General features: G+C 37.4%; 1 protein-coding gene across 1 annotated transcript in view; it reads left to right on the forward strand.

Annotated features, from left to right (window-relative positions):
* Ndfip2 (Nedd4 family interacting protein 2) overlaps positions 1-12,594 on the forward strand; it is a 47,727-nt gene extending 35,133 nt beyond the window's left edge. Inside the window, exons 5-8 of the mRNA XM_029469078.2 lie at positions 1,632-1,756; positions 5,689-5,755; positions 8,067-8,172; positions 11,194-12,594. Coding sequence (XP_029324938.1) covers positions 1,632-1,756; positions 5,689-5,755; positions 8,067-8,170 — 296 coding nt within the window. The 3' untranslated portion in view covers positions 8,171-8,172; positions 11,194-12,594. The remainder of the gene's footprint in view (positions 1-1,631; positions 1,757-5,688; positions 5,756-8,066; positions 8,173-11,193) is intronic.
* Positions 12,595-15,184: the final 2,590 nt, after the last annotated feature.

Raw genomic sequence — 15,184 nt, forward strand, 5'->3', positions numbered from 1 at the left:
CTGTTTTACAAATACTTCATATAATAGTAAAAAAAAATTCTTTTTTTTTGTTTTTGGTATGCAAGAGCCTGGTTTGATAAACATAGATTTGTTTGTAATTACTACCATCTAGTGGTTATTCTCCAGACTGCAATTCATGCTTATACTGGCTTTAATAGAGAGCTTATGTCTTTTTTTTCTTTTTTCTTTTTTTCTTTTTTTTTTTTTTTCTTTTCGAGACAGGGTTTCTCTGTGTAGCCCTGTCTGTCCTGGAACTCACTCTGTAAACCAGGCTGGCCTCAAACTCAGAAATCCACCTGCTTCTACCTCCCAAGTGTTGGGATTAAAGGCATGCACAACCGCTGGAGAGATGGCTCAGCTGTTAAGAGCACTAACTGCTCTTCCAAAGGGTCTGAGTTCAAAACCCAGCAACCACATGGTGGTTCAAAACCATCTGTAATGAGATCTGACTCCCTCTTCTGGAGTGTCTGATGACAGCTACAGTGTACTTACATATAATAAATAAATCTTAAAAAAATTTCATTTTTTAAAAAAAAATAGAGAGCTTATTATAAGCTAAGCATTTCAGGCTCTATTTCTGCAAACAACATCACAGAAAACATAAGATTTTTAATAAAAATCTTTAATAGGTTCAATTCTTGACTTCTCTACTTACATTTATCTTTTTGCTTAACTCATGTAATGTTCAAAAAGATTTACAATTAAATTAAGTGACATAATTACATTTTCATGTACAGAAAATAAAAGGAAAGAAGTGTGTGCACCTCTGAATACTGTTTAGTAAGAGCGTTAGAAGTAATCTCACTCAAGCAGTATCATAAAGTCCCTCTTAAACAAGAAATGCTAAGAGACTAGAATAGGAGTTGCTTGTCAGTTAATTTAATTCTAGATGGATCCAGTGGATAATTGACCTGCTTGGAAATGACTTTGAATGCTAGCGCTTTCAAATGTGGTAGATCGTCTTGTGAAACTTTTCCTTCAAGGTTCAGCCATTTGTATTATGTGTGTCAGGATCTTCACATCCGAATGAGACATTGCAGTTTATTGCCCAGATCACTAATATTTTCGACTACATGAAAACTGAAAGGAAAATCAGTGTTCTTGTAATTTAAACCACAGTAGCAAAAAAGAGAACCAGAAGACGGTTTCGAAATGTGAATTGTGACTGGCAGGGTATGTCTCCTTGACACAAGCTGAAGTTATTTGAGAAGAAGGAACCTAAATTAATAAAATCCCTGCATGAGATCAGCCTGTAGGTTATTTTCTTAGTGATCAATATGGGAGAGCCTAGCCCACTGTGGGTGGGGCCACCCTAGTATGGTGGTCTTGGGTTCTATAAGAAAGCTGGATGAGAGAACCATGCGGAACAAGCCAGTAAGCAGCACCCTTCCATGGCCTGTGCATCAGTTTCTGCCCTGTATGAGTTCCTGTCCTGACTTCCTTCCCTGATGACCAGTGGTGTAACTGATAGACCTGCAAACAGCATGCTGTGGTGGTCTCTAAGGGCAGCCCATGTGTAGAGTTAAAATAAACCACTGTTTGATTCAAGCAGTGAAGCATTGCTTATTACCATGTTTCTGTTTATTTGTATAGAAATTATGACCTTAAAACCGTATTTCTGCTCTCTTTAGTGGCATTCATATTCAACTGGCTTGGGTTCTGCCTATCCTTCTGTATCACCAACACCATCGCTGGAAGATACGGTGCTATCTGCGGGTTTGGCCTTTCACTGATCAAATGGATCCTTATTGTCAGGGTGAGCATCTTGATCATTTTTATGTAAAATGTCTGTTTTTCACCTTGTTGCTTTATGCACACGCATTCCACTGAGTAAAGATTTATTTACACTTCTGATTCTGTAACCCTGACAGCTTAGTAAGACTATTTGTACCATGACTGTGAAAGATTCCTAGGTAGAAGCTTTGAAGTAGGAAGATGCTTCCAGATTTTGGTATCTGTGTCCTCGCTTAAAGTTATTTAAATGTTCTCAACATTTTCTTCATTTCTTCTTGCGTTGATTAAAATCTGCCTAAGGGGCCGGGCGTGGTGGCACATGCCTTTAATCCCAGCAGAGGCAGGTGGATTTCTGAGTTCAAGGCCAGCCTGGTCTACAAAGTGAGTTCCAGGACAGCCAGGGCTATACAGAGAAACCCTGTCTCGAAAAAAGAAAAAAAAAAAAATCTGCCTAAGGGGATTATTTCTGAGGATGGAAGGAGGAGAGAAGAGAAGAGAGTACCTTACTCACTTTCCTATAGTATTCAGAAGTAATAGACAGCATTTATGCTTTGAACAAATCATGCTTTCTATTGTTGTGATGCAGTACAAGGGAGCCTTACATAAAACAGAAGGTTTCTGTTTAGTAAGTTACTGTGAATTTAAGTTCTCCAAGGTGGTTTAAATGTCCATTTGACCTTAAGGTTGGCCAAAGACATCATCAAGGTCACGAGAATAATGTAGATCATCAAGGTCACCGACAATAATGTAGAGGTTGCCCAGGATGTTAAAAAATTACATCCAAATCTGACTGAGAACTCTGGCATTTAGAAATACAAGAAGAGATGAGTCTTGGAAAAATGTTGTTTCAAATAATAACTAATAGTTTCTCCCTCTTTAAAGCTTTGAAGGCTCAAAAGTAAAGGCCTGTGAGACAGTTATCAGTCCTCACTCCTGCCCAGCCTGTGAGGTCAAGCCAGTATAATTCTGATGCCAGATGGGTACATTGTAAGACCCTATATTAGAGGGGGGAGAGGAGGGGTATTGGAAAACCCTCATCCCTTGTCCCACGTGTTCTTTCAAAGCCTTTCCTAATTTCCTGTTCCTGAGAATAACTTCTGTACTCTGTATCATTTACAAGCTGGTGTTTAGGGGACAGCAGAGTAACCTTTTCTTGCTCCTGTCTCAGCAGTTTCTCTTGTCAGGCAAATTCATCTAGCTTGTTTCTTTCTTTTGCCTCTTGAAGGTTTACTTTGGGCTTTTTTTTTTTTTTTTTTTTTTTTTCAAAAATGTTTCTACCTGGCTTTTTTACCTTTCATTTTTTGTGAGCGTGTGTACGTGTGCTTGCACTCTTCTGTCTTTCTGTCTGTGATTTGGAAGACATTTAGATAGAGTCTGTTCTTCCCTTCCACCATATGGATTTTCAGGTTCAAACTCAGGTCATTAGACTTGGTGACAAGTTGTGTCAAGTTTTCTGAGAAGCTATCTGTCTACCACTCTAAAGTCAGCAGACCCTGGGAGAATGGAGCCTGAAAATGAGGGTGACTAAAGTCTTAATGCAGTACCCAGCATTATTCAGTGCTTCTCACAGTTGATACTTTGAGGCTTAGGAAATCCAATCACAAAGACAAGCTACTTGTTTATCAGTAGAGGCACAGGAATACCAACAGCTGAAGCAAACTCACTCCTGTTCACTACGCCTGGGAGGAGCATATGAAAGCATATTCTAAGAACAGCTCTGTGTGTTTGAAGAAACGGAGCTCACAAGTCTATTCACAGAATTTTACTTGGTGTTATACAATTTCTAAATTAGAATATGTAAATTATACAAACAGTATTTACTTCAACCTTGCTTTCTGATGGAAAGCTAAATCTTGCTAAAGTCTTCAGTAGAATCACAAGTCTGAAATGTCTACTTCTGCTAAACGCTCCAGAAGTTTTGTTAGTACGCTTGTTTTATTAATTTATTAAAAGTAGCCTTTGTACAAATATTAATACTCTGAATGATATTTTTATTAGTTTTGAATTTGTTTTGTAGCTTTGCAGGATTTTGGTTCTTCTAACAGCTCCTATACTGGTACATATCCTATTATAGGTTTGACTCTTAATCTATTGGACTCTATTATAAAATGATTGAAGGTTGAATCATTGTGAGAACTCTTGATAGTTTTTGTTTTAAATTTACTTCAAATTCAAATGTCCTGTCAGTTTCTACCATGAGCTTAAATCAGCTAGATGTTGTATACACACAAAGACAATGCTACAACCCTGCTCTTGCAGAGTTTCTTGCTAGAGAAACTGAAATAAGTTGGAGTTAGGACTTAGCTGTATTGCCAACAGAACTGTTGCTATTACTCAAATGGAATTTCTCATTGAAATCCTAGAACACGGTAAACGATTCACCAGCTAATGTTTACATGTTCCTCAGTTGCTGCTTTACTAGAGTCATTGCTCACACGCACACACACACACAAGGAAGTCAAGTCAGGTTCCTGTGTAGCCTGTACTTTGAAGATATCAGAACCTCACTGTCTGGAGTTTCTGGTTGCTGCTCATTGGGTAGCATTTTGTAGAGCATTGAAAATATATTGTTTTGGTTCTTTCCCTTTTTATTTCCTACAGCTTCTAAAGCTTATTAAACTGCTTTTGAATAAAAGGTAATTTTTCAGTTATCAATTTTTTTCTCATTGTATATCTTTTATTTGTGGGAGTCTGCAACAATGACAGTCTTACTACATTCCAAAGGGCTGGGATAATCTAAATCTTGTGAATTTTTAAAACTCTTAGCTTAGAAAATAGATCCTAGCTCTTCATTAATTTAAAATTATTCCAAAGGAAGCACTTCACAGGCTTTAAAGACATGTTTTGATCATCTTCATTTATATGCTTCCCAAGTTGCAACACGTGCATAATTTGTATTTTCACTGTTACCAAAGCTATAGATTTTTAAGCTCTAATGGAAATTACTAACAAATAGTTGAAATACTTTTAACTAATTTTAGATTTAAGTGTCACTCTACATTTCCCACAAATTTTTTTAGGTAAAATAGATTCAATTTGAAAATCAGTAGAAAGAAATCAATTAAAACAATCTTTTTTTTTTTTTTTTTTTTTTTTAACTGAATATGTTATCTGAAACACTTGAGAATAATTATTTTGAGGCAGTTTAAGATGCTATGTAAATTGGGAAGAATTATCCAATAGGTTAAGAACACTGGATTGATAAACTTTCAAGTTCTGTGAGTACAATGTCTTGTCCTAGAGAGGTACTGTGTTCTCTGCTGTGGGGCCCTGCCTCCGGATGCCTGCTGAACTCCTCCACCTCACACAGAATAAAAGATCGACTAACATGGCCAGCAATAACAACTGTTGAAATGTCACTTCAAGGTTCATTTAGCTATTCTCAGCTCACTGTTGGGAGCTGAATGCCAGGCATCTAGTTTGAAAATAAAAAGTCTCTAATGAGTTGGGGGGTCTTTATGTGCCTAGTATTTTTGGCAGTGGGTAACAGTAGGGGGTGTAACAGAAGGTCAAAAACTTCATTTTAGAGGTCACTAGAACATCTCCATCTGATAAGATTAAACTAATGTGGCTTTTGTGTTAATATCCAAAGCAGCAGGTTGCTCAGCCCATTTGGGTTTGTAGCTGTGGCTTTGGGAGAATGTAAGAAACTGATGTAAACTTTCAGTCAGAAACAATGTTTGATTCCAGTCTATAACAGGCATTTATCTTCTTGCAGGCAGTTTGGTTTATGAAGTATTTTACAGAAGTTTGCAGTCGCATGAGAGTTTCTTCTCAAATATATATGTTTACCACTAAGCCTTGTTCCTGGGCTTTCCTGTGGGCTGCTGTTATATGCTAGTTTTAAGCATTAAAGATTATCTAAAGAGATAATTTATTCTGAAACCTATGATAATCTGAATGTTCAAATTTAATTAAACAAATATGATTAATGTATTTATGTTTACTCCATAGTTTTCTGACTATTTTACTGGCTATTTCAATGGACAATATTGGCTTTGGTGGATATTTCTTGTACTTGGTAAGTTTATTCCTACTACAGTTCAGTTTAAATAATTGTAGTTTGTTACTCAGTTTAACTGGTACTTCTAAAATCACGAAGTGCGAGTAAGTTGAGTTACTGCGGTGCAGAAGTAAGGTTGGCTTCCACTTTGCTTCTCATCAACATAGGGAAAGTAAGTGCTACCGAAGGGAAGATTCCTACCTAATTAAAACGTTCTCTTTATTACCTTAGGAAACACACACACGTGCATACTTTTAAGGATAATGTAGCGTCTAGGGGGTTTCAGCACTCAATGCTATCTCTTGTCTTTGGATCACAGAAACATTCTTTGTGCGTGTGAAGTGTGCCTTTTATCAATCATGAACCTGCCCTGCAGGCAGGGAAAGGCTTGTCCAGTGACCACAGTGCTGCTGTTTAGTTGTCTCTTTTGTAAGGCACATTTTTTTATTATGCTGGTGAAACTTTCAATAGTATGTGATAATTAAGTTAGTTTTAGCTTTATACCCTTGGCCCGTATTTCAAATGTCCTGTCTGTTGACTCATTTTAATTCTTTTAGATTTCAGTAGGTGGCAGTCTTCTCTGTAGGTTTTTAGTCATGCAGTTAGACTTTGAGGATTTTTGTGGAATATATATTATTGGTGGCCAGTTAAGGTCACTAAATTTTTAATAGTATGGTAAAGTTATCTTATAGTGTAGTAACTAGGTTGGGGAGTCATAATTACATAAGGCTTAAGATGGATTTATATGTTGTTAATTGTATCCTTTTTATTGAGTCTCTTACCTAAAAATTGAAGAAAAAACCCTATGGATTCTGTGATGCATTTAAACACACTGTGCGTGCATTTGCTTTTATGCCCATTGTAAGGGCTGAATGCAGGTAGAGGAAGGTGGCCGTGGGGCAGAGTGCCAGCGATGGTCCTGGTTTATTCACAGGGGTATACAGACTTCATCAGCACCAAAAATGTTGCTGCCGCATACTTAAAACAATGCTGAATACCAGGAGGATGCTAAGATTAAGAGCCACCGAGTGGACTTTAGAAATGATTGGTGTAATTTAGAAAATGCTGAAGTAGAACAACCTGGCTCTAAGAACCAGCCTCCATAGGGAAAAGAAGGGATGTCACAGAATGTCGGCTGTTTTCAGTAGTGCTTCTGTATTTGAAAAACAGAAACAGTGTGTATGTTTTTGCCTTGCATTTGGTAGGGAATGAGGGTAGAGTTCGGAGGGACAGGATCATACATGGAGTGGGACGAGACTTAACTGACATCTAGTCCTTCATTTGTTAGTGTGTGTATGTGTGTGTGTTCATCTTGTCTGGACTGTTACCCGCTCTTCTGTATGCTCAGGTTACTTTCTGATGGTGGGCTAAAGACTAGTTCCTCTCCACAAGCTCTTCGTTTCTAGTGAAAGAAGTCACACATGCATGCTTCTGCTTTTGTTTGCTCCCCACTGTTTCTGGTTATGAATTTCCTGGAGTTAATACGTGCTTCCCAGAAGACTGCATGCTTAAATATTCCAAAGGCTTGTGCTAAGAGTGTGAACTTACCTAGGATTTTCCATCTGAAACTAGTATTTCATAGGCATTGCTTTTTAAATTATTAAAGATGTAGGTGATGTAAATGGGTATTATTTAAAAATAGTGTTTTGCTTAGAGAGCTCCATCAGCCATGTAATCACAAAGAGATCACTAGAGTGACTGCTTCCCAAAGATCATCCTGACATCTTAGTTTTTGATAGTAGTCTTTGATTACTTAAAAATAAAAACTTGGCTGGGCGTGGTGACACATACCTTTAATCCCAGCACTCGGGAGGCAGAGGCAGGTGGATTTCTGAGTTCGAGGCCAGCCTGGTCTACAAAGTGGCAGGCACTTTAGATTGCCAGACAGTCTTATTTTTTTTTAATCTGTACTGTTAACATCTGTGTGCACTCATTTTGTCTGATTACTGTAAAAACCAACACCTTCGTTTGCTCACTATTAGAGGCATTGAAAAGTGTCATAAAAGGTGAGAGCTGTAGGAGTGGGCCGAGTAAAGTGTGCTAACCTCGCTGTGTACAGCTTTCACTGCCTCTGATCTTCTCTGTGGTTTGGATTTTAATACAAATCCACATTTACATTTGCTTTAATTTTGTTATAGTTAGGATTAAGAAATTGAAAGAATGTCAGAAAGTCCTATTGTATCATGATAGGGCCATCACGTAGTTGAAGATCACTGTAGAGGGAATGGAATCTGCGGATTCTCCCCTTGAGCGGAAGGATGGTGTTTATCCTGCCTATTCTGTCACGCTCCCTACAGTAAGAACGTGTCTGCCATTTCACTCTTCTCAGGCCTGCTCCTTTTCTTCAGAGGATTTGTTAATTACCTAAAAGTCAGAAACATGTCTGAAAGTATGGCAGCTGCGCATAGAACAAGACACTTCTTCCTGCTATAAAGGTAAGAAATGGTAATGTGCTTTTGTTTATTCATATTACATATCAGTATATTTATTATGGTTATACTGTTAGTAGCTTATTGAAATTTAATAAGCTGCTGACCTTTTCAGACAATTTAGAGAAAACATTTTAAGTGGAATTTCATTAAGTTAAATTTTAAAATACAAAATTATAAACAAAAGCTATATGTATTTTTTGTGTTTTTTTTAAAATTTTTTTTATCTTTAATTTTAAATTACTAATCATTCCATTCACTTACATCCCACTTGCATTTTTTGTGGTGTTGGGATTGAGCTCAGAACTTTGCATGTGTAACAAGTAAGAGCTTTAACCTCCACCCTTGGTCTTTGAGACAGACTTGTGCTGTGTAGCCCTCGATGGCTTCAAACTGGGCCCTTCCTAAGTACCCTAAGTACTGAGATTACAGGTGTGCACCGGTATCCTCAGACAGAGAAACTTGAATTCTACTTTTCAACTTTTTAATGATCTGCCACAGGCACATTTGAAATAATTGGTAGCACAAAATTTAAAGACTTTGTTTTTCCCCCTACTCCCCTCTGGTTAAGTCTCATGAAGGCATTTTTTTTTTTTAATTAGATATTTACTTTATTTACATTTCAAATGTTATCCCCTTTCCTGATTTCCCCTTTGAAAACCTCCATTCCCTACCCCTTCCCCCTGCTCACCAACCTACCCACTCCTGTTTCCTGGCCCTGGCATTTCCCTACACTGGGGCATAGAACCTTCAAAGGACCAAGGGCCTCTCCTCCCATTGATGACGGACTAGGCCATCCTCCGCTACATATGCATCTGGAGCCAAGAGTCCCACCATGTGTTTCTTTGGTTGGTGATTTAGTCCCTGGGAGTTCATATTGCTGTTCCTTCTATGGGGCTGCAAACCCCTTCAGCTCCTTGGGTTCTTTCTCTAGTTCCTTCATTGGGGACCCTGTGCTCAGTCCGATGGATGGCTGTGAGCATCCACTTCTGTATTTGTCAGGCCCTGGTGGAGCCTGTCCAGAGACAGCTATAACAGGCTTCTGTCAGTAAGTACTTGTTGGCATCCACAAAAGTGTCTGGGTTTGGTGATTGTATATGGGATGGATCCCCAGGTGAATGGCTGAGAAGCACCTAAAGAAATGTTCAACATCCTTAGTCATCAGGGAAATGCAAATCAAAACAACCCTGAGATTCTACCTCATACCAGTCAGAATGGCTAAGATCAAACTTAGGTGACAGCAGATGCTGGAGAGGATGTGGAGATAGAGGAACACTCCTCCATTGCTGGTGGGATTGCAGGCTGGTACAACCACTCTGGAAATCAGTTTGGCGGTTTCTCAGAAAATTGGACATAATACAACCTGAGGATCTACTAATACCACTACTGGGTATATTCCCAGAAGATGCTCCAACATGTAACATGGACACATGCTCCACTATGTTCATTGCAGCCTTATTTATAATAGCCAAGAGCTGGAAGGAACCCAGATGTCCCTCAACAGAGGAATGGATACAGAAAATGTGGTACATTTACACAATGAGGTATTACTCAGCTATTAAAAACAATGAATTTATGAAATTCTTAGGCAAATGGATGAAAATTGAAGACTTTATAAAGCATAATTTTTATAACAAAATACTTACATAGGAAGGTTGGATATTCTGAAAAAGTAATGCAGAGCTCGTGCAGACATCCACAGATTTGTGATTGAGAAACACTTTGTCCCATAGTAAGAAAAGGAGGAAATGAGTGCAGATAACTCTAGTTACCCGTTGAGTTTGTGGAGGTTTTGTGTATCGCATTTATTATACAGCCAAGGAGTCTCTTCAAATAAATGCACTGTTTCTTTACTGAGCTCTTTGTATTTATGGGTTCTGTATCTGTGTGCTTAATCAGCCATGGATTTTTAAATATTTGACAAAGAGTTTCGTCCATGTTGAATATGTACATTTTTCTCTCGCCACTATTCAAAAACAGTCTGTGTAGCAATCATTAGTGTGGCTTTTAAGTTGTATTAAGTACTGTATGTAACTAGAGGTGATGCACTCCAGCAGAAGATATATGACTGCCATGTGCACATAACATACTAATGTTATCATGTGCATCTGAGGAGTTTGCTATTGGAGAGAGGTCCTGAAACCAACCCACTGTAGCTATTGAGAGATTATTCTCCTTCCTGTAAGTAACGTGTGGTTATGATTTGACTGCTTACACTTTTAGCTTATGTGACTGACTATAAGAGTCTCACCCATAGGCAAAGGGCTATAGGCAAGCAAAGAATGCTGAGAGTGGGAGAAATCGTTTTCCCAGGGATGAGCCACCTAATTGATTATCCAATACCAGGTGATCAGCCTTGAAATTGTATATAGGTAAATTACACTAAGTGGACTGTGCACTAAGTGGACTGTGTTGTTTTTATATATTTACACACACACACACACACACATGTATATATACATATATATGTATAAAATGGGAGCAGTTAAAGAAAAAGGCTTGATTCCAAGAGGGACTTAGGTGAAAAAGGAAAAAAGAAGGGGAAATTATGTAATTATATTTTAATTAAAAATTTAAAAATAAAAAGGATATACCATTATTTCTGCTGAAGAACACGTATGTAAATATAATGTCTATATAAAATGTATTTCTGGATTATATGAAAGTATTAGTTTAAGTGTTTCTTAACATTTCCTACTCTCAAAAGATACTAAATTTTCTTTTTAATTGTTAGAATGTTTTTGTGAACAGTGGCACCAAGGATTTGGTTACTAACAGTAAAATAAAAGGCAAAAAATATTGGTAAGTGTACACTGTTCCCTGAGAAGTGTGATTATTTTGTAATTTTTTATGAGTCAGATATAATAATGTAAATATCATAGACTACATAGAGGTCTTAGAAAAGTGTAAAAAGTGCATTATTATCTTCATCCAAAGACTGTTCTATAGTTAGTAAAATGGGACTTTATTGTATTATAATTACAAGTATAACTTAGTACTTTAGGCAACTTCTTTTTTTGTCTCTAGGTGGCATCAACCCATCATTCCTTTCTTACACCAATGTGAACCGTCCACATCATCTGTAAACCTACAACTTTGCTAAGATAGAAGAAGACTACTGAGAGCAGAAGGAAATGTAGTGAAGGGTGGAGCTTCGGAATTAAATGACAGGGTGGTTTATGCTAAAAGCCATTTCTGTTCATTCCTTAATTCTCTGTATTTCATTTATTTTGCACATTTGCATATGTGCTTGTCTTAAAGATATGCATATACTTGAAAGACTCTAAAGTTGTAGCAGCAAAGTCCAGTCCTGCGCGGTTAATCAGTGTTGATACAATTGGAAGAATTGGGTAAGAAACAGTCTTCCAGCATGTGAATGCTTCTGACATGACCATTAGCGTAATAAAAATTACATTATTAATCTTGTCAAATGCTTTAGTTTCTGGCTCTTAGATTCATCTAGTAATTCTACACATGAAATATCCTTTGTTATATACGATGTTTATTAAAACTTGTGGTGTGGTTATTAGAAAGAATTTTTCAGATTTTTGAAAATGATATGATTTAGGAAATCTGTAAATAACCATGCATATGTTGCTTTTTACATTGTTTTCTTAAATTGTGTCTAGATATCTTTTCATTAACTTTAAATTAAGTAAACTAAATAAATAAAAATAAACTTTGTTAAAGGTGGAGTGGTTTAGGATGAGCTGTAAGAGAGTGAGTAATACCAGATGCCATTTAAAGAACAAGTTAGGGGTGCACCAGCTTTAGGGGTGTTCAGATGAGAACCTTAGATTTTAAGATTACTCACCTTACAGTTCTTATAAGAAAAGATTGCTTTAGATCTTATTTATTTACATTTAAAACAATTTAAAGAATTAATTTACCAAATATATCCTCATTTGCATTTGTCTTTTAAAAAGCCAATAAAGATATCTTTCAGTATTACTGCAATCATTTTTCTTTAAATGTTTAATTTGTTAAGCGTAGAAAATAAAATCTTGTTCTGTTAATAGTGATTCCAAGACTGATTTGTAAAAACATGCAGCCTGAATTGAGATCCTCAGAATGCCTGATTTCGTGTTGTTGACATGTATCTCTGGAATGAATTTAGGGTGTGGGGTGTGTGTGGTGAGTGTGAGTTACCATTACTCCAACTGGAATCTGCTTTTACATCAAAAGCTACAATGCTAGCCATCTTACAGATAATTTTCTGGCTTTTGTGGTTTTCATTTTATCTTAACTTATGAATGCTAACAGTAAAAGATGATGGAAATTACACTACTGCTTACATATAAAAAAAACATTTAACATAGCCGTAAAGAACATACAAAATTGATTGCAACACTATGACTAAAAACTGCATCTAACTCTTCAGGGCTGTTTGTCTCATATTAAGGAAAAATAAAATTTATTACTTTATAACCTCTTGTATTTCTTGTATTTTATGCTTTTCTCATTGTTTTGAGAGCCTCCTAAGTGTTTTCCCCACTTCCCTTTCCTCTTCTCCTTCCTAGAGCCTTTCCTGTTGATTTTCCCGAGTGGTGCGCCTCATCACCTCACAAGGAGCGTGCAGTGGTAACAGAGAGCTCAGGGCTGGGGCTCCGTGTTCTCTTCATTCCTGTGGGAAATCCTTTTATAAACTGTTCATTGATATTGCGGATTATGTGAAGTAACTTAAAATACGAGGAAGCTCAGCTACCGAACATCAATTTGTTAACATTTCATCTTAGCTTTTGAAACATTCCTATTTTATTTTTCCATATGTATGGACCACTTTGATCCAACATAGAACTTCATTTTTATTTCTCTCTTAAATCTGTCGAGTGCAGATGTACATTAACCGAATCCTCAGTAACTGTAATAGTTGAAAGGTAGCCATATATCTCATCATCCAAGCAGGATCAATAGAAGTGTTACTTAAAAAGCTTAGCATGCCTTTTCAGATGTGTGGAGCCCCACACGAGTCCTGTCGTCTCCTGTGCTTGAACAGCTGTGATATTTTGGAGAACCCCCGACAACCTTTATGATGCCGTAAAGACAGAATGCACAGTGTCCAGGCCATCTGAGTGAGTAAGATGAAGGCTTGGATAGTCATGTCAAAATACCTTAGGGATGTTTATGTTTGCATAAGCTTGTTATGGGTTGAATAATCCATTTTGATGTAGTTATGCAGTAGACTATTTTACAGCAAAATATGTATTTTCATGTAGTGCATTAGGATGGAATCTAAAATTTGAAAGTTAAAATATGAGTCCTATTATACTAAGTTTTTAAGTAAAAACTTCATAAAAAAGTTTTTTACTTCATAAAAAAGAAAACCACTAATCTTTAACCAATTACGTTAAGCCGTCAGATGAATCTCAGTTATGATTTATCTTTGAAGTAGCTCATAAACTTCAGTGGTTAAAAAAAATCACAAGTGCCGGGCGTGGTGGCGCACGCCTTTAATCCCAGCACTCGGGAGGCAGAGGCAGGCGGATTTCTGAGTTCGAGGCCAGCCTGGTCTACAAAGTGAGTTCCAGGACAGCCAGGGCTATACAGAGAAACCCTGTCTCGAAAAAAACCAAAAAAAAAAAAAAAAAAAACACAAGTATTTTTTTCTATTTTTCTTCCCCGTTCCCATTTATTTATTTTTTTCATCTAAGGCCTCATGAAAGCTAGGTAAGCATTCTACCACTGGGTTACACCTCCAGCCCTCTTCTTTTTATTTGGAGACAGAGTATCCCTGGTTTGTCCCAGAGCTCACCCTGAAGCTCAGAGCAGCGCTTAAATGGTCAGCCTCCTGCCTTGGCTGCCCAGACAGCTGAAATCACACAGCTATCCCATGTTTTTTTCAGTTAAACCTTTCACAATTAGAAAGTAGAGTTCACAATATCTGGAGAGAGTGTCAGATAGTCTTAATACTTTCCCCCAAAATGGTACTTGCTGTTTTAAAGATGCAAGCATGGTGCCAGTGACGGATGGATGCTCTGACACACTGACCTGTGTCTGAGTCTTCTCAGAACAGCTGTTACCAGAGATTCGATCAGCCTTAATCGTGCTTCCTCTCACTCTCCAAAGTCCTGGGACTGTAACTCGCTACCTGAGAAAAAGAACTGGGGTAGGGGCAGGAACCAAAAGAGGAGGTTAAGTTCTTTTTTCAATTTCATTTCTTTTTTTAATGTTTACTTTTATATGCACTGGTGTTTTACCTGCAAGTATGTCTGTATGAGGGTGTCAGATCTCGGAGTTACAGTTAGGAGCTGCCATGTGGGTGCTGGGAATGAAATGCAGGTAAGTGCGGTCAATGTTCTTAACCACTGAGCCTTCTCTCCAGCCCTCAGGCTGTTAAATTCTTAAGCAACCATTTATTTGAAATGGTTGAAAAAGAGGCATAGTTATATTTAAAAGAAGTTATATTTGATTATAGTTTATAATATTTAATAAACAGAATTTAGTTTTTAATTATATCATTTGAATTGCTCATTAAGTAGCCATGAAATATTAACATTTTTAAGATATCTTTTTTGATAAAGTTCAACTGTTAGATGACATTCTGCCATCCGTTATTTCAACAGTGCACTTGCCTATATAAGGAAACAGAATGTTGTGTAGTTTGTTAATAAAATGTGTGGACGGAAATGTCATCCTTTTGAAAACAAGAGTCTTAAGTATATTGTCACCATCTTGGTCTCTTTGCCATGTTTGTGTACCATATTCAAGATCTGAGGCAGAAGCAACTCCAATGTGGACCTAGGTTGGCATGTGCCGCATTGTTCAAACTTGCAGGATTTATTTTTCTAGGACATAGGTGTTTAGTACATGCAAGCATACCACCTCGCCTTGAAGATAATGTCTTTTGTTTTTATGTTGCAACAGTAAAAGTGCAAACTGTTGATTTTTCAACTCATGTATCAATACCCTCCCCTCCTTTCACATCTTCCCCTCTCCCCCTCTCTTCCCCTCTTCCCCTCTTCCCCTCTCCCCTTCGTTTTGTTGGTGTAGGAACAACACTCTGGCTTCTTGTGTAAGC

The sequence above is a fragment of the Mus caroli genome, unplaced genomic scaffold (assembly GCF_978045245.1).
Source record: "Mus caroli unplaced genomic scaffold, Mus_caroli_1 scaffold_12, whole genome shotgun sequence".
Lineage (NCBI taxonomy): Eukaryota > Metazoa > Chordata > Mammalia > Rodentia > Muridae > Mus > Mus caroli.